The sequence below is a fragment of the Aphelocoma coerulescens genome, chromosome 1, assembly GCF_041296385.1.
Source record: "Aphelocoma coerulescens isolate FSJ_1873_10779 chromosome 1, UR_Acoe_1.0, whole genome shotgun sequence".
Classification (NCBI taxonomy): Eukaryota; Metazoa; Chordata; class Aves; order Passeriformes; family Corvidae; genus Aphelocoma; species Aphelocoma coerulescens.
In genome coordinates this window covers 9,222,300-9,241,042 of record NC_091013.1, presented here as the reverse complement: position 1 = coordinate 9,241,042, position 18,743 = coordinate 9,222,300, and the positions used below count along the sequence as shown (strand labels likewise).

The following is an 18,743-nucleotide window of genomic DNA, read 5'->3' as shown; positions in this document are numbered from 1 at the left end:
CTCTTAGTGCCAGTAGTTTTCTACCTGATATTCAGGACATTTATTTTATAATTAAATTATAAGAGGACATGGTGTTATTTTTTCTTACGTGACACTGAAAAGTGAATCACTCATCAAATCCTACAAGAAACTGGGTACTGAATTCTGACAAAGTCCAGGGCGGTTTCATTTCTTTCTTCTAGACTGAAAACATACCTATGATCTGCACCTCCTCAAGTAGAAACTGCTACAAGATCACTCTAGGCATGCTGACCTCTCTGGCACTCACAGCTGATGATCATCTCCACTAGGCACACTAATTAGTTGCTAGAGTAATTAACTGGAAGCCACATAATCAATGCCAGATGTTTTGGAGTTGTTTCATTTTGGATTGCAACTGCTACTGGGTTCCCAATTTATAATCCTGAATGTTTTTCCCAGGGAAGGCCAAACTCTTCATCTTACAGCCACAGCACTTCATCAGCCATTGTTTGTATTCTTCCAGCCCAAAGCTGGGGCTCTACGACCTCACCACCCCACACCATCACTTCTGGTTGAAGACACGTGAGTTTGGGTGAGATTGGAAACTACTGGTTAACTTTCTATTTCCCTGTGCATCTTCCTCAAAGAGATGTTTCTGCCTTGGGAAGAAGCAGAGCAATATGTCAGAGTTGGTGTATTTACAGCTAATATTTAGACCCATGTGATATTTATAGAGGAGAACAGTGAGGGATTGCAGTGGTATTTGTGTCAGTACTGTGGTTGCCATCTGGGGAGAAAGCTCTGTGGCTTTTTCAGGTTTCATTGAACATTACAGAGCAGAGATTTCTCCTTTTTCACTTATTTAAATGATGATCATTATCTGCTCACAAGTTTAACACCAATTATTTTTTTATGTTCCCTCCACACTATGTTAAAAATGGTACTTTTCCCACTGCTTTTGAACTACTTTTCATAGGCATAGTTACATAGTGTGCCAAGATATGGCCGATATTTATCCTGATATGGGCTTTAATTACCTTGTATACTTACTGGAAATTAACTAAAAGCGGTGGAATTTTGTTGGGGAACTGATTTCTTCTTAACACCCTGACAATCTATAGTCCATCAGAGACATTGACAAAAGTTTATCAGATACAGGTGTGTTTGATTTGAGGGGGAGTATTTGCTCTTTTAATTGCATCTCTTCACCATTGTGAATGCAGTGTGGTTTCTTGTGAGCCAGCAGCTGGTGGTGTTACACTCTTAATGTGCTTTCCCTCTTGGGAGCTGTGGGTTCTTGCACCCTCATCCTTCCTGGCCTCTTCCCCTCCAAACACTCTCTCAATCTATTTTTATGGAAGTGCCATGGCATTGCACTGCAGTTAAGGGATATTCTTTCTGTCTTTTCTACTTTACAGCCAGAACTACAACAGTCCTCTCAAGGTATTATTCCTTGGTGATACAGTTTTTAGTTTGTTTCTTTCTATCAGTTCTATTTGAACTGTTTGGTATTTATTTCTTCTTATTGTTGGACAATTTCTTTGGCTGAATTTCCTTGATGGACTGCTGGGATCTGCACTGTTCCTTCCACTAGTTTCACCATAATTTTTCATACTTCTTACATTGTGACAGAATACTGTCATAGGGTTGACAGTCCTGGCAGATGTCTGTGACTGGCTCAAGTGTTCCTCAACACCTGCTGATTTTTTTCCTCCTGTTTCTAGTTTAAATAATCCCCCATAACCTTGTCAGTTTTCTGTGCCAGACCACTTGTCCCACTTTCTTTAAGGTGGAACTATTCCTCACTTACAAACGTTCTCTTCCCAAATAATTTCAGTGAGGCCATTACATTCATATTTCCCTCTTCATGCTGCTTTTATTTCATTAATTCAGACACTGATAATCTATCTAGCTGATTCAGTTGTTGATCCTCTCTGTTAATAATCAAGTAATTTATTTTGTTTTTTACATTTTGAAAAGTGATAGGAACTGCAGCCAACCATCATTATCTATGCACTAGATGATAGGAAAAATCTCCCAAGAGCAACATCACAATTCACTATCAGCTATCATGAGCAAGCTAAGTAAGCTAAATGCAAATTTTCTCTTTGTAATTTATTCCTTTTAATACAAACCTGGGGAAAGGTGCACAGATAATTTGCAGCCTACTCTGAAAGTTAAGGTAAGGATTATATCGGACCATGAATTGATTATATTTAAAGCCATGGGACCCCCAGTGGCAATATCCCCCAGCTGTTCTCTCTTATTTACAGCAGCACAGTTCTGGCTTAAACACTGCAGCTGATCTTGGCAGCTGAAGCATCACAGCACAAGGGGAAAGAGAGGGGAGGGAACTCCAGGCAGCTCCAGTGCAGCCTTTTGTCCTCCCTGGTCTGAGGTAGGAGCATGGAGGGCTTTTGTAATTCCAGCCCCCTCTTGCCACTGAACTCGGGCACTTTGACTCCCCTGACCTGCAAATGACCAAACTCTTACAGATGTTGCACCCCTAATTAATAATATTTTTTAACGAGCTAATCCAGTGTTTCTGCAGGTGATTTGTGTTTCAGTACAGCACATCTCATCTAGCAATTAATCTCCAATATGGCAGTGATCACAGCCACTGTGTGTAGATACTGCTCTCTGAGGGATAGGAAGTTTCCTTAGAAAACATTTCTATACCATAAGATTTCTTTACCATGAAGGTTTAATTTTGTAGCTGTGAGCATGCTTGTCTCTGAATCCCTTTCACACTATCTCCTCTATGTAATTTAGATTCAGGTTCAATATGAACTGCTTCTAAATAAATAACTGGTAACTGAGCACAGGAAGACTCAGATCTAGGCTGGGTAACCTTGTTTTTGTTCTTTAATTATTCTTTTTTTAATTTATTTTTTAAATAGCAAATATTAGGACAGCAATAAGACAATGATAAATGGAATGGAAGTACCAATTAATGTTAGCCACATGGCTGCATGGCTCAGAAAAGCATTTTAAAGTCAAAAGTTTTACATTCGAATGCAACAGTTTATGCCAGGAGCAATGCAAGGCTCCTGAGTCAGTGCTGCTCACATATTTACCATGTATTTAACCCAATACTCACATGTATGCTCTGAATTCAGAAGCACACACCTAACTGCCTGCACATTCAGCTTGACCTTCCAGGTGCAGAGCTAACACAAATATACATTTATTTTACATTTCGAGGAATAAAAATAATCACTATTTTATTCTTACTTTAGATACTTACATTTGTTAACTCTAATATGCCACGTATTACAGAGACCTATTCCTAAATGGAATTAATATGATTGCTGTACAAATTGCTGACATAGTGGTTTTGGGTTTGTTTTCTCCATTGATATTAAACAGTCAAAGACATTTCAGATTTTTGACAGGAGTCCCCAGTACATTAAATGCTGTATCCCAAGTATCAGTCATTATATTTATGGGGGAATTGGTTGATTTTCCAGCTCTGAAAGTCTCAGGAAAGACAAAGACCTGCTGGTGTGAGTCTGGAGGAGGGCCACAAAAAATGATCAGAGGAATGGAGTGTTGAAGGTTTCTCTCTACAGAGAATGGAAACTGCAGGTTTCATTGATTTGCAATGTGCTTTTGCACTTCAGTGTTATATGAAAACACCAAGGACTGAAGGAGAGACATGGAGTCAGGACACAGCCACCCTTCCCACCTCAGAATGACAATATCAGGCTTGTAGGCTGCAGCAAAGGCACCCTGCAAACCTCTTATAGAGAACAGGAAATCTGGGCCTTTGATTTTCCTACAGATTGGTAAATTGGGTCTCATGTGATGAACATCAACACTATCCATTTAATAAGTGGCAGGATTTTACTTTGTTGCCTTACCCTTCTTGATGCATCTGATTTTTATTTTGTCACTTAAGACTTGTGCCAGACTGGTTTGTTGGCATCTGCTGCGTACTCGTACGGTGGGATGAGCAGTGAGTTGTCAGGTTTTCCACTGACAGGTTTCTTTAATTTTTTTTGCCAGAGGAAACTGGGTATTGCAGAAAGGAGGTTAATCCTGGTATAATGAGTGAAATAAAAGGTCAAAGATTGTCTTGCCCCAAGTGTTTATTTCCCTAGCCACCAAGCAGTGATTTTAAGACAGATTTCTGTGCAGTGATCTTGGCATCAATGTCCTGCCATGACTTCACCACACTGTCATCATGCCATGGTCTCAAAATGTAAAATATCCTACTGCAGGAAATCTGACACTACTAATATTGCAATAACTGCAGTAAAGTAAACTGCAGAAAAATATGTTTCATGACAGTGGAAGCAGAAAAGCTGGTAGATGAATTGGATTCCTTTTTAGATGAATCTTCTATGGATCAGTAGGTTTATTCAGAGTTACTTAAAAAGCAGTTAACATTCCATTAGCAACAAACTGTGATCTGTGTCAGCAGTAAAGCACCATTCAGTCATTTATTTTAGAATGAGCAGTCACTGCAGGGAGAAATAAAATTATGAAATGCCTCACAAGCAAATAAATAGTAAGGCAAAGCCAGGGATTTTCGCTCTTATTCTAAATATTAAGCCTTCTTCCTAGGAATATCTATTAATATACAGCAATTTTTTCTCCAATGTTTGCTGTGTGCAGGGTAAGTCAGAACTTTCTATTTCTTCTGGTAGTTTGGGCTTGTGATCAAAGAGGAAAAAGGTGCATGCTCAGATTTGGCTGCTGCTGTGGTATTTCACCGAAGTAAGAGCATTGTTGGTTCAGCATTTTGTCTTCTGCTAACCTGGCTTCAGTCCCAACGAGCTGCATTGAAAGAATCCCTTTCCTTGCAGCAGGAATGGATGGGGCACCGTGCCCCAGTGGGCTTCTTACCTGACCATGATCACCTTCTGTCCTTAAAGCAGCCTCTATCTCCCCATTCTCCTGACTCAGACAAAACCTGCACTGGCACAGGAGGTAATGTTAGGCTCCTATTATTTCTGATGGGCAGTTTTGGTACTGGAAAACCTTCTTATATCTTGTGAGACAGATCAGGTATAAAACAGCCTTTGAGTGTCATTTGATACCGTGTTGAGCCAGACATGAGCAGAACAAGCCATCTTGAAATCTGTGCAAAACCCTCTCCAAGCTGAGCTGCTAATGGCATCTCCATGTACCCTTGTGTCATTCTCCTGTGTGCATTATGTCAAGTAAAGCTCAGCCAAACATCAAACAATGAGAAACTCAATTGCTTTGTACTGCTTTGAAGGCATTGCTCTGACTGTATAATCCTGCAGGCCCCTAGGGCAGATGGTCCCCACTTCTGGACACGTCACATAAAACCAGGAGCTCAACAGCTGCAAAAGCTGCACGGTACTTTAACAATAAATTTAAATGCAGACCTCATTCCCAAAGTCACAAGTTCTGTGCTACACAATAATGTTGCTTTATAAGGTTTTAATCCTAGTTTTAATTACTCTTATAGATGAATCATTATAGGGAGACAGAGAGAGAAGGGAGGAAGAAATATAAATAAACACATGGTGACTACACTGGTTAGACAACCTGTGTTTCTGCTAAGCCACCAGCAAGCAATGCACAGCTGACTCGTGTGTGGCACATAACACTATGATTAAGATATTTGGCCATAAGTGCAATATTGACTTTGAAAAACTTCTTGTGTTTTATTCATGCCATTAAGATTTTTGCCTTTTCTTTAATACCCCTGTTATACCTTTTTACAACTTCTCTATTCCTAGTGCCTTTTGCCTACATTCTTGGACTTGTTTGTTATGCTAAGAGACTAAACATTTTAGAAGCTTTGTAGCCAGAGATCAGTGTGCCCCAGACCCCAAGGTCCTCTCCAGAACACATTCTGTAAACCAAGATAGAACCATCCAGGGGAAGGTTCCTTGGGGAGGGGGGCTCACTTGAGCCTCTCATTGGGGAATCTTTGATAGATGTGCTAATTATTAAAACCTATAATGTTATACCCAATGTTGGGGAGGGAGAGACAGGGATAGACTCGGCAGGGTGCATCTTGATGCATATGACCTGGAGGTGTGCACCTAAGGATCCTTAAAATAAATACCAAGGTAAAATCCCTTTTCCCCTTCTAACCGTGTGTGACTCTTGATTTTAAGACCAGGAAAAGGCATCATTATGAATTAGGTATTTCTATAAATTAAAATATATAAGTAGGTCAGTGGAAGTAATTTTAGATCACTAACTGGTATTAGCATTGAGAAATTAAGAGCTATTATTTTCAGCAATAATCAATACCTCCCCATTCCCCTGAGATTCTGCTGGGCCTACACAGATTAATGCAAAGGGGAAAGCTCCTTTTTCATCCTTTTCAGAAGAAAAGGATCCTGATAGGTACTCTAATGTGGAGAAACAACATGTTGGGTTGGGGTTTTTTTACCAGTTTCTGATAGTGGCTGTCCTGATGTGGCATTAGGGCACAGAAATCATCGTGAGGGCATCTTCAAAAACTGTAACTCGAGGCTGTGTTCATTCTCTCCCATTGTGTTATAAGAAGATTATGATAACGAATAGTAATTTAGAATTAATTCAAAACTAAATCATTTGGGCTGCTTTTTGCCAGACCTGAGCCCTGACTGAAGCAATTGTGTTTAGCTCTATCTCCAACAGCTAAATTCTTCTGCAGATTACATTTTTAGGGTGCAGGGTGATGGTGAGCAGCTTGCCCAGCTGTTCTGCAGCTCAGATTTAATGGTGTGTCCAAAAGCTTTGAAGTGAAATCTTTAAGTAAAAAACCCAGCATTTTGTAATCTTTTCCCATGTCGAACCTTTCCTTCCAGGAGTTGAAACACTAATATTTTCAAAATGGCTCAGTAATTCTAGTAAAAAGGAGGAAGCAAGTAATGAATAAGAGTTATCATTCTGGAAATCTTTCAGTGCTGCTGCTTAGAAACTGGTTTTTAAGAGATATACTTGGAATTAGCCCTTGCATTATGAATAATACAGTCACCTCAGTGATGGAAGTGGAAATTATCAAGCTAGGAAGCAAAAAGAAATTTATTTTTTAATAGTTTATATAGTCACTATAATCCATAAATGCATGCAGATATTATGTAAAACACTGTGGATGTTACAACCACACAGCTCAAATGGTCTTTCTTTAAATCACGTTTGCAAGTATATTCTTAATATCAGAAGAAATATGCTTAGTTCTGTTTAAACTATAAGAAGTTAGAAAAACACATTTTTATATTAGGTCCAAGTTCAGCTGACAATTGCATATCTTGCACAGCTCAGAAGTGACCTTGTACACATTGAAAAAAACCACATAATTTTGTCCAGAAAGCACAGATTATACATTAATCCCTTTTAAAATAGATAATACAATTAAAGTGTTCCTTTGAAAACACCCCTCTGGCATTATTTTATTGCAAATTTTCCTATGGATTTTTAAAAGGTTTAAATGTATGATGGAATTTGAAAATCTACTACATGTAGCAGCAAGCACAGGCAAGTAAATTGGGCATGAAATTTCTGGAGTGAGCACCATGTAATTTTTAAGTGATTCACCTCTACACCACCTGCTAATCCATTTCTTTTAGAATTACAAAATTTTGTGCATCTTGCAAAAAAGTGCCATTTTAAATAGGAAAGCATAACTTTAAAAGAGTGAAACAAGGATAACAAAGCTTTTATGAAAAAGTGTCACTGAAATATCTCCTGAATACCATCATTAGCTGTGAAACCATTGCTGATCCATAAATTCTGATTTCTTATGGTCAGAGAAACAGTTGCTTCATTTATATATGCAGATAGACCCTTCCCATGAAATCCAGCTGCATTTGTGGTCTCAGCAGCATTTAAGATAAATATTGTAACAGCTTCTTTCTCAATGTATTCTAGAAATATCAGTATGGACAGTATCTTTCCAGTGTTGTGTACTGAATTTATAAAGCTGATTTTATTCTCACTTCAGGTTACCTGGTTTCTGACCAAAATGGGGCACCTTGCATTTAGAAGGAGATATTAAACAGCACCATTGCTGTTTTATGTGATCCCAGCATTTTCTGTAATAGCTTCTCTAAAAATGTGTGGCATAAACAAAATCCTCAAGCACATTGCAGTAAAAGGGTTTTATTGGTGCTCATTTGCACTGACCTACATAGGTTGTTCTCAGGCTCCCCATTCCTGAGCAGTGATGCTCATTCTGTATTGGAGCCAAGAAGGCACTTAATCTGTGCCAAGCCATTTTTTTGTCAAAGTACATTTTGCCATCAAAATAAAGGCACACATACAATTTATGATCTGTTAGTAAAATCAGGAAAAACTATTTCAATGGAGAAAGGAGGCAGGAGTTATCCATCCAATGATCTTACAAAGCATGTCTGCATAGATCTAATTTTCCACATTATATCAAAAGCGGAGAAAGCCTGAATTCCCATCTAAAGAATGGAAATAGAAACACATTAAGAACAGCACCTCTGATCTGTTTATTCTAGGAAAAAAAATAAAAATCTGTCTCCATTCCTCACTGACTTCTCATAGCCTTCTATACTTCAATATTCTAAAGCACTCTGTAAAATATACCTAACATAAAATTACTGCAGCAGGACACTTTATTTCACTTCTATGCTTTGTATAATTATCTAAGATTTGAAGTTTTATGGGATGAATAAAACAGAATTGTTGTTATATACACAGTAAAGATGTCCTAATTAGTGAAATTTGCCCAAATAAGAGAATCTGAAAGGCATTCAAGCTCTGGACATACAACACACAACCATGTTTCACCTTAGCAAAATACTGCAATCTTTGGGTAAGGATTTTCTTGTGGAAAAGATCAGGGATTGCTGCTTGGTTGGCATGGGTGTAATGTGCTGAATGTCACACACAATGTTCACTGAAACTTCCTATTACAGTCTTATTAAACCAATATCCCCTAGAAAGCAGAGCATTAGTTTGAGTTAGTCTTCAGATGTATTTTTTTTAAACTCAGACTTTTTTTCTCTGAACTTGCTGAGATCCGTATGACAGAAATTTTTAGGCATCCAAAGTGCCTTATAGAAAAATAGGAATATTACTAGGGCTCAGGCACTCTGAATCTTCCATTTAAAACCTACAATCCATGCATACCATGGCTGCTTTAAAAAAATTTAACAAACCCTATTTTTTCTTTTATCTGCAGAATTTATTTGTTCTCTCACCAAAAAATTAACAGATCATAACTTTCTCTGTTTCTTCCTAAGGACCAAAGGTGCCCCTTTGATTGGTGAGGATGCTCCAGTGGTTGTAAGTTTCAGATTTTCACGTACAAAATTGCGCTGTCGGACTGTGGATGATCCCATGTAGCTGCTGGTACAAACTACTTTTGCTGCCATTGGTGGTGGTACACTCTGTGGAGGAAGTCCATTGATTACATATGTCCACTGCATTGATTGTGTCTGAAAATAATGAACAGAGAAAGAAAGAAAAAAAACCCCTCAATCATCAGATACCTTGAAAATTTGTCAGTGATTTAAGATGCAACATTGATTTCAAAAGATATTTATCTATTCCCATGTAATGTACTGGAATAACACAGAATGAGAATTGTGTTCCTGGAACAGAGGACTGAAATCACATTTAACTTTATTCAGGACCAGGCATAATAAAGATGAGAAATTTACCTTCCCTGGCTGATCTAAAATTCCTTTTTTATTCAGTAAATCCTACAGGTCTGTATGTTTTTCGAAGTGCTCTGAATGTTTTTCAAAGGTAACTATTCCATACTACACCATAAACTCAGGTTTATACCACAGGATTCACTTGCAGCTCTGCTGTCTGTAATAATGGTATTATCAAATGGTGGAATTTCCACATTAAAAAAATGAACAAAACTAAGAGAAAAGGATTCAGAGTATGCACAAGAGAATTGAAGCTTCATGTTGGAATCTCTAGTTGGAGGCATATTTATGTGAATTGAAAATGATGCTCTTCATTTGCTCTCTGTTTATAACTGGTCTCTAGGAATGGAACATATGTTTCCATGTCATGTCTTGTAATGCTTGAATACTTGATACTTCCTGAGTACATGGTCCTTATTGTTTCTACATATACCACCTATCCACGCTTAAGGACTTTTATTTCTCTGAGTATTAAGGGTATACTTATGTCTACCTCCCACGCTTTGTGTCCTGAAACAGAATTTTGGTTGTTAAAAACTCATGTGTAGCTTTTGCAGATCTTCCAACCATTTTCCTCTTGTAATGTATCACTTTAATTTGTGAAAGCAGGTCTTTATTCCAAGTCTTTAGCACTTTCCTGTCATTACATCTGGAAAAAGGTATATTCCTGGGCTTCATATTTCTCTTCTCCTTTTTAGGAAATAAAACCCAAACAAACACAAAACTACAAACTAACAACAGAAATATTACAAACCCAAAAGCTATTGCAAACTCCCCAATAATTGTGTCGTTATGTCCAGCTTTGTATTATGGAAAAGGACAAAGCATTGCATGCCCACTTTAGGCATAGACCATCATCAATTCCCTCACACTTATGACTGGAAATCCCAGGTTTCATGGTGGGGGCTTTTCTTTCTGCTTCTGAGATAAAACTAGTAGGAGAAGACTGAGTAAAAAAATATGGCATATATAGGTCTATTAAAATATATTCATACAAGTGAAATTTGGCTTTTATACCGAACACAGAGCATGAACACAGTACACAGAACATACCAGACTCTCTGAATTTGCAGCCTCAGAGCAGGGGAGTCACATGAAATGAGAAGTATTTCCAAATTCCCAAGGTCTGCCTTTCCACAGGACACAGCAGTGCAATCACACAGATGTGCTGGCTGTGGTTCCAGAGCAGGTTTGTGGTGCTCTCCTGCTGTGTTGAACTACAGGGACACAGCTCAAAGGGTCACCTTTCTCTGCTGCTTCCAGTCACACAGTTTTATCATTACAGCAGGAGTTGTACTTCATGTAATTCATCTCCCATTTAAAACTAACTTAATCCTTAGAACAATCAACTGTAGATAGAAGTGTTACACCTAATATCAGTGTCATTTTTCATTTGAGGAAGCAAAAGGTCAGAAAGGCTGATATGCTCTCAAATTGATCTGGAAAACAGGGCAACAGTCAACCCTCAAGGCTCATGTGTTTTTTCCCTCAGTGTGGCTGGATTTGTGGCACATTTGCTCATTACAGTGTGATCCCTCTGCTCCTGCTTTGCTGCTGGGCATGTCAGCACCACGAGATTTGGCTTATAGAGACATGCCACAATACCCACACTAATGGTGAATAATTTTCACACATCAAAAATGCTATCAACGATCTCCAAAGCACACTGTGTGTATATTTGTCTTGTTATTTATTGCATTCTCTCAATTAATAATGGTCTAGATAAAGCACTACAAAAGCCACAGAGATAAGTAGTCAACCTTCTCCACCTCCAACTTTCTGTAGAGTCATCCTATATTTATATCAACACACAGAAGAGGGAAGAAAAAAACATGATAAAATGTTTCCTTGACTTTATTAAGTTTTTTTACATCAGTTTTATACTTGCCACTGAAAAATTTTGACTCTATTATGTTTATCTTTCTTATCTTTCATATGCTTCTTCCTGTCATTCTAATTGTTACCCTGTTCAGTGCTAAAGTATATTTAAGGAGTATTATTGCAAGCAGGTTTGAATTTATATTGCAGATATTCAACAAAAAGAAGTTTCAGAACATTAAACCATGAACTCTTTGGCTCAGGCTTTTTTCTCTGCTGTGCACTTATGGAGCATTTACACTATTTCACAGATATACTGCATACACTTACAGCTCCTAAATGCCATCATCATATGAATCTCTAACTGTAGTTTATATTTTATTAATTAAAAATATATAATATTTTTAATTTATATAATATATGAAAAAAGTATAATTAATAATTATACTTTTCTGCACCAATGCTGAAGGAATACATGTGGGTTTTTTGCTGTGTATTTTTAAAGAAACCTCTGCTTGAAAATTGGCAGTACTTTTTTTTACATCATTACAGTACAAAATTTTACATCATGTCTGCTGAATGACTCGCCTTATTCCAACAAGATTTGTAAATGAGAACTCAGTAGATATTTCTCCATGCATACATAGTTTTTCAAAATTTTATTAGTATTCTATTAAATCAAAATCTAATTTAAATTTAGTATTATTCTGTGTAAAACAGGCAGATTAACTCATCTTTATTCTCAGCCTTATTTAATGCTGTGAAATGAATTAGTTAACTCTACTGTCTGTAAAGGTAACATTCAGCAAAAGCAGGTGTGACATGAACCAACATCAGTATCTTAAGTCCAAAGATAAAGCTGTAACTTAACCAAAGTAAGTGGCTCTCCAAAGTTAGCTCATTATTTTATTAACTTCAGTACAAAATGAAATGGTTTATCTTTCTTTAATAGAGCAGATGAACAATTTACTTTAAAGATAATTTAACCTCAGGGTCATATTTGCTGTGTGCAAGTCTCATGGATTATTTCAAGGTCAGAGAAAAGATCTGAAAGGTGTTTCAGCCAGTGATTAAAACCAAGTAGCAAGTTACTAAAAAAAATAATTTCTGTTCATGAAATTCACAAATATTGTGACTTGACTGCCTATAGTATTAGTAATAGTGGGATTTAAACAAAAATAGTGGGCTATGCCATCTCTCAACTTCATTTATCATCAGCATCAAACAATAGATACAGACTTCTGGGTAGTAATAACCTTTTGTTAATTTCCTGTTTGCTACAGAAATAGCCTGGATTGTATGTTCAGTGAAAAAAAGAGGGTTTGGGCTTGACTTGCCAAAAAAAAGCTGCCTATTCTGTTGCTGTGTCAGGTGTTCTGTAGCAGGAGACATTGATATTTCCCTGATGGAAACTCATTGGCTTCAGTGTGGAAAATATGGGTATTATGACATGAAACCTTTAGGTAGAATTCATCACGTTAAAAGGAAGAAAAGTAAAAGGGCAATAAAACAAAAAAACCCCACCCTAATATCTCATCTTGAACTATGGTAGTTCGTCTATTGTAAATCAAGTGCCATCATCCAAGACAATTGGAGACAGTCATTGTGAAAAAATTGGACATTTATGTACTGTAACTGAAAAAAAATACTGTTGTGTCAGCTCAGCATTTTGGGCTAAAGGGGAAATGAGTGTCACACACATGGAAAGGTGACAATAATCCTCACCGTAACTTCAGGTTTTTTGTTTCACATTAGAACCATGAAATCAGTAATTTTCAAGGCAACCTAGATTTAAGTAATTTTCAGTAAACCTTAGACCCACACAAATGTCCATTTTACTAGAATACTTAATTTCCAAGGGCACAATATTGGGGTTTTTAAGAGCTGCTGAAGCCATAAGTATTTTTTTTCGGGATAAGTCTGTACAGCTTAACTACAGTAACTATTCTAACCAATATGAAAACTGCAGCAAGAGCAAGTCAGTCAACTTCAAAATCCATGCAACTGCATCAAAGCTGCTGCTTTGGGTTTCCAGGTCAGACAAGTCACAGCAAAGGAAAACACAGATCATCACAGTTTCAGACTTTTCTGGAATCCTGAAGAGGAGAGAGAGAGAGAGAGAGACTTCCAAAGGTCAGCTACATATGACCACAGAATTATGATAGAATATTTTATTTACAAGCTGTATTTACTTGCCTCAAAAGTGGGCCAAAATTTCCCAAATCTTCTTCCTATTTTTAAGGCAGTGCAGTTTATTGGATCAAATTTAGAATAATTCTAATACTAGCTCTGATAGTAACAAAGTCAAAAGATGAAGGTATCAAATCTGCTGCAATCTGTACTATGACTGGAACAGAATTATAAAAGAGAAACTCTGTTAAGAAGATATATCTGATATAAACACAGGTAGTTAAGAATCCAGGCTCCCTGTGATGCATATCTAGGCTTATTTCACACGCAATTTAAGAAGAAAGACCAGATCATATTCTGAATGTCCTTGACAATCTGAGGGAGGATTTCTTGTTGAAATGAATGACTTTCTTTTTTCAAAACCTCAACATTCCTGAATCAAAATGTGAAGAAAATAACAATTTGGCTCACCTGACTGGAGTAATGGCCATCTATTGAACTAAATCTCTCTGAAAAATGTTTTTAACAATTAAAAAATGAAACACACACTGCCACTTCTCACTAAATAACATAAGCTATTCAAGTAAGTCATTTAATCATCTTGATGGCTGACTGAGTAATGTTCATGAAGAAATTTATTCAGCCAATACTTGTAAAAGTCACCAAATAATTTATATAAAAGGCTATTTTTTTTGTATCCAACCCATTTTTACTGATGGCTCATGATTCATAGGATTAATTTGCAAAACACAGATTATCCACGGGTGTTCACTGTAGGCTGGAAGTGTTACTGAAGTACATGGTAAATAACTGCCAAAGAAATTTGTGTTAGAAAACTGGATTGGGAGCAAGGATCAAGAATTTCAAGGAACATTGTATTCCAATTAGCTTTCAAATAGTGTTAACCCATAAAAATAAAAATAAAATTTGCAACACTTCCTAAAAAGTTAAAACACAACAAATTACAGGTAGTGCATCAAGTATTTCCTGGCCATTAATTTGTACTTCAGTGGTGACAAACAAAAAAAAAATGACAGATTACAATCAGTGTATACAGAATGAAATTATAGCAAGCCTTTGTGTGAACTGTGTAAGGGAAGAGCAAAAGCAAGAAAACTCATGGATCAAGATAATGATGGTTTAATAAGTGAAGGAATGAGGGAGAAAAAACCCCAAAGCAATAAAAAACCACCTCCCACAAGCAGATAAATGCCTACCCAGGCTGTAACCAATTTCTAATGAAGAAGATGGATAAGAATAATTTTCTTAGCTTAGAGAACATTTCCAGATATAATTAAAATTTATTTAATTGACTTCTTCAGTTCAAATATTAGGTGTTTCACATTATTGCTTAGACATTATACAATCAAAATCCTCCAGGACTGACAATGGTCTGAATACCCTCATAGAGCAATGATTCCCACATTATTATCACCTTTTGCCATTATCAGAACTGTAAGTCTCAATAAGCAAAGTAAATTTTCCTCATGCTTGTGAATCAAAAATGTTGAGTACTAATCCAGCACTCTGCTTCTAATCATAAAACTGAAGCCAACACCAACATGTATCTTATTTAATGGGAAACTATTTCAATTATTCTAGTAAGTTACTTACATTTTTCCTCGCTCATCCTTTTCAAAAGATACAGTTTAAAATAACATTAAACTATGGTAATTAAGAAATCTACCAGGAACAAGGCAGAACGTATTTTCAGCAAGCTGCTGAATATGTAACAGTACTGTTTGCTGTTAAGATATGCAAGTTTGCACAGACAAGTTTAGAGAAGCCACACCTGGGTACTGTGGCTGGCACACTGCACCATTTATTTGCAGAACAGCATGACAAATGGTTTTGATATGCTATCTTCCATAGGCTAAGTTAGTGATTATTCAGTAATAAAGGTGCACAAGCCTGACTTCTGGAGGGCTTGATAATGTTACCTGCAATCTGGTTTATTCTGACACCTATTTTATCATTTAAGACTTATTGTGTGTGCCTTCTGCTTTAGAATATCTCAGAAGTCTCACACATGAATTACAAAGCAATTGCTCTGGTCTCCAGCTGAATTCAGCACAGTAAAAGGAAATTAACTGCAAGCCAACAGGAATACACCTTTTTCCAAGGATTCCCAGTCTCCTGAATGCTCCACCTTGTGCCTGGCCGTGATTCCTGCCCCAGCTGCATCTTGCCTCAGCTCTGTTGGTTTTCTGTTCTGCCTGACTGGCACATCCCAGCTCTGGGATGTCACTGTGGCTCAGGAAGTCCCTTCTTTCCTCACAGCACTTTACAGCTTATCTAAGGACTGTGCTCACTTCACTTACTTACTATTAGGGGTAATGCTTTTTATTTTTCAGTCAGAACTGCCCTGTTTATGAAGGCAATTTTAAATTTAGAAGTTTGATTATGGAAAAATACCTATTTAAAAATGCTGTTCAGGCACCATTTCACTGTTTCTTGCCCGTAGCTCAATTAGGTTGTGATGCCCTCATTCAAAGCTACAAGCTTTTTCAAAGAAACAAGCATGATTATTTTCCTTACTGCCTTTTTATAATATTTGTAGATCATTCTTTGATCTACATAAATTTCTAACATAATTTTCTATGTCACTTCTGGAAAATTAAGATTCCTAGCAGCTATTTAAATAATTTTCTAACTTCAATTGTTTTGGTATGCAGTTGACTGAAGTTTTAATGATGGCTAAAGAACTTTAACTGCTTCAGCAAAGTAATTGAGCTTTCCTGCCATTAATAAAATATACTGTAAGTATTTGTGAATATTAAAGTCTCAATGAATCCACACCATATCCCACGAAGTACCTGATTTGTGTGCAAAAATATAAACTAGACAACATTATTTAAATTACATATATACATTCAGATAATAAAATGTACCCACTAAGTTCTGGTAGAGACTGACTATAACATATATGTTAATGCTAATTAGCTTCTCAGCACTGGGTTCTCAGCAGGGTAACAAAACAAAAACATTGTACATACAATATTTGGGTTTAATGTTTAAAACAAATGAGAAAAAGATAATTGTAGGATCTTTCTCCATAATCCTAAACTTCCATTTTCCTTTACAACACAATTGTAATGATGAACACAAACTGAAGAACTTACACTGCCATCTCTGCTACTTTACAGCTTAATTACCACTGTTTATTGAAACACACCAAAATTAAAAATCTGCTGCTCACTGTTCAAAGAATTTAATAATAAAAATATGTTAGTGTTAGGACTATGACCTCAGAAATGCAAAAGACATTTTAAAGCAAGTGTTCTGTAGTCCTTTATTGCAGCAGAAGAGAGGCACTGCAAAAGAAAAGAAGCTTCTTCACTTCTAAAAATAGCCCAAAGCCTCAGCCAATATATTGGCTAGAGAGGATACATGCAAGAAAGGTTCTTCAGTGTTAGGTCCAACACTAATTGCATTTCACCACCTCCATTGTTATTCCCCAAATAAGAGTGATTTAATACTGCTTTTATTTAATATATCTAATTAAGTTTGTCTCCCTCAGGTCACTAATGAAAATTATTTCAACAAACACAAAAGGCAAAAATGAGTATCAGGTATTCTCAACATGTCATCAAACCTTATTTCAGATCAGTGCTGAGAGCACAGCAGCCAAATCACACACAGCCACAGATGCTCTGACTTCCATTAGAACTGCAGGAATTAGAGCTTGTGTGGAGCAGAAAGGGGCAAGTCTGGAGTATACAAAAGGGCTACCAAAAAGAGCAAAGAGAACACAAGCCTTGTCAAAACATTACTGAAACCACTTAATCCTGCAATGTGAATAAGAATGTCAGAAATATCTCTAACAGACTGTGATGGAGTTGGTCCAATACATGTTTGCAAGCATCAAGAGTCCTTGATGCATTTTTAAATGTCCAGGAATAGATTCAACAAGATGTGATCTGTTATATATATATATATATATATATATATATATATATATATGCAATATGTATAAATGACTGACTTCCTGCAGCCACACACAGTACCAGAGGTGAAGATGTAAAGAGCTGTCTGCCTAGATCATAACCAGAGACTGAGGTGTGAGTGGATATAGCTTAAAATCCAATTAGACCAAGGCCATCTGTACTGATAAATTCCTAGAAGGAAATTCTGGATTACTGCCTGAGTTCTTCAAAAGCCATTAATAACCTTTGATCATTGTGTTTGTCCCATTCCAGAGAGATTTATGGTTAAATCTCTTTGTTAGTGATGAAAGCTAAGCCAAGGACAAGGATAGCTAGTACCTTTGGCCATGCCAAAAACAGGAGTTCAGTTCCAGAACTTCATTAGAAGTTTCTGAGCTCTGTAGCTGTGTCATACAGCATTTTGTAAATACAAAAGAGCACAGCATATATGCAGTCATCAACCTTCTTTTTCAAATGGAAGAGTGATAAGCATCACTGTTATTTATGTAAAGAGATTAAATTAATCAAACATCTAATACAGTAAAAGAAAATGAGTAGGAGGGATTGAAGGACCTTGTTTTTCCAGGATTTGAATTTCTTATTCACTGCTGTACAAGTTGTCACTTGTAGAGATAAAACACTATAGCAGTTTTCCATGCATCTTTTTATCAACTTTGTTTTGACCATCTTATTTCTTAAATCAATATTGCTGTTTCACTTCTAATATAGTAGCCTGAAAACACCAGCATGCAGTGAATAGACCTGAAGTACAAACCATGATTTATAGACAATATGGGGTGTTTGCCCCTGCTGTGTGTTTTCAACACATTCCTTCTAAAGAATAACTTAAAACTTGAAAATTAGTTTCTAAGAGATTTTTACTGCTGAAGAAATACATGTCTTCAAATGTTTCCTGACCTTCAGACTTACACAGGCTACTTGGTTGCAAATAATTTTTGTCTATTTTGCATCTTGCTTCAAAAGAGCTATTTCTGGCTTTGTGCTCTGAAATTCTATCTTCTACAGTTTGGCACCTGCCTTCTAGAGCCTTTGATCCTGTAAGATGTATAATACAATTAAAATCAACAACCTAGGCTTCACATCTTCAATTAATTTTATATTCTCCACCAGTTCTTAACAGGATTATTTTGATTCTCTGTGAAGGCCACGTTGTCTATGTAGTTGGGGCAAACATATGAAGGTAAATATCTGCCTCTGGTGTGGACAGCAAAAGGATAACATAGAAATTAGAATGCAGTAAAATACAGTGTAAAATACGTTATGTTTTTCCAGCTTGTAATGA

General features: G+C 36.7%; 1 protein-coding gene and 1 long non-coding RNA gene across 3 annotated transcripts in view; one reads left to right on the top strand and one right to left on the bottom strand.

Annotated features, from left to right (window-relative positions):
- Positions 1 to 347: 347 nt before the first annotated feature.
- LOC138119436 (uncharacterized) lies at positions 348 to 9,233 on the top strand. 2 transcript variants are annotated; one of them, XR_011155508.1, is made up of 5 exons: positions 348 to 553; positions 1,380 to 1,404; positions 2,107 to 2,143; positions 2,235 to 2,359; positions 9,150 to 9,233. It is a non-coding gene; the product is annotated as an uncharacterized lncRNA (long non-coding RNA). The 2 variants fall into 2 exon arrangements; XR_011155518.1 differs by lacking the exon at positions 1,380 to 1,404.
- CFAP47 (cilia and flagella associated protein 47) overlaps positions 8,637 to 18,743 on the bottom strand; it is a 277,703-nt gene continuing 267,596 nt past the window's right edge. The window contains exon 64 of the mRNA XM_069031242.1: positions 8,637 to 9,344. Within this exon, the coding sequence (XP_068887343.1) occupies positions 9,123 to 9,344 (222 nt within the window). The 3' untranslated portion in view covers positions 8,637 to 9,122. The remainder of the gene's footprint in view (positions 9,345 to 18,743) is intronic.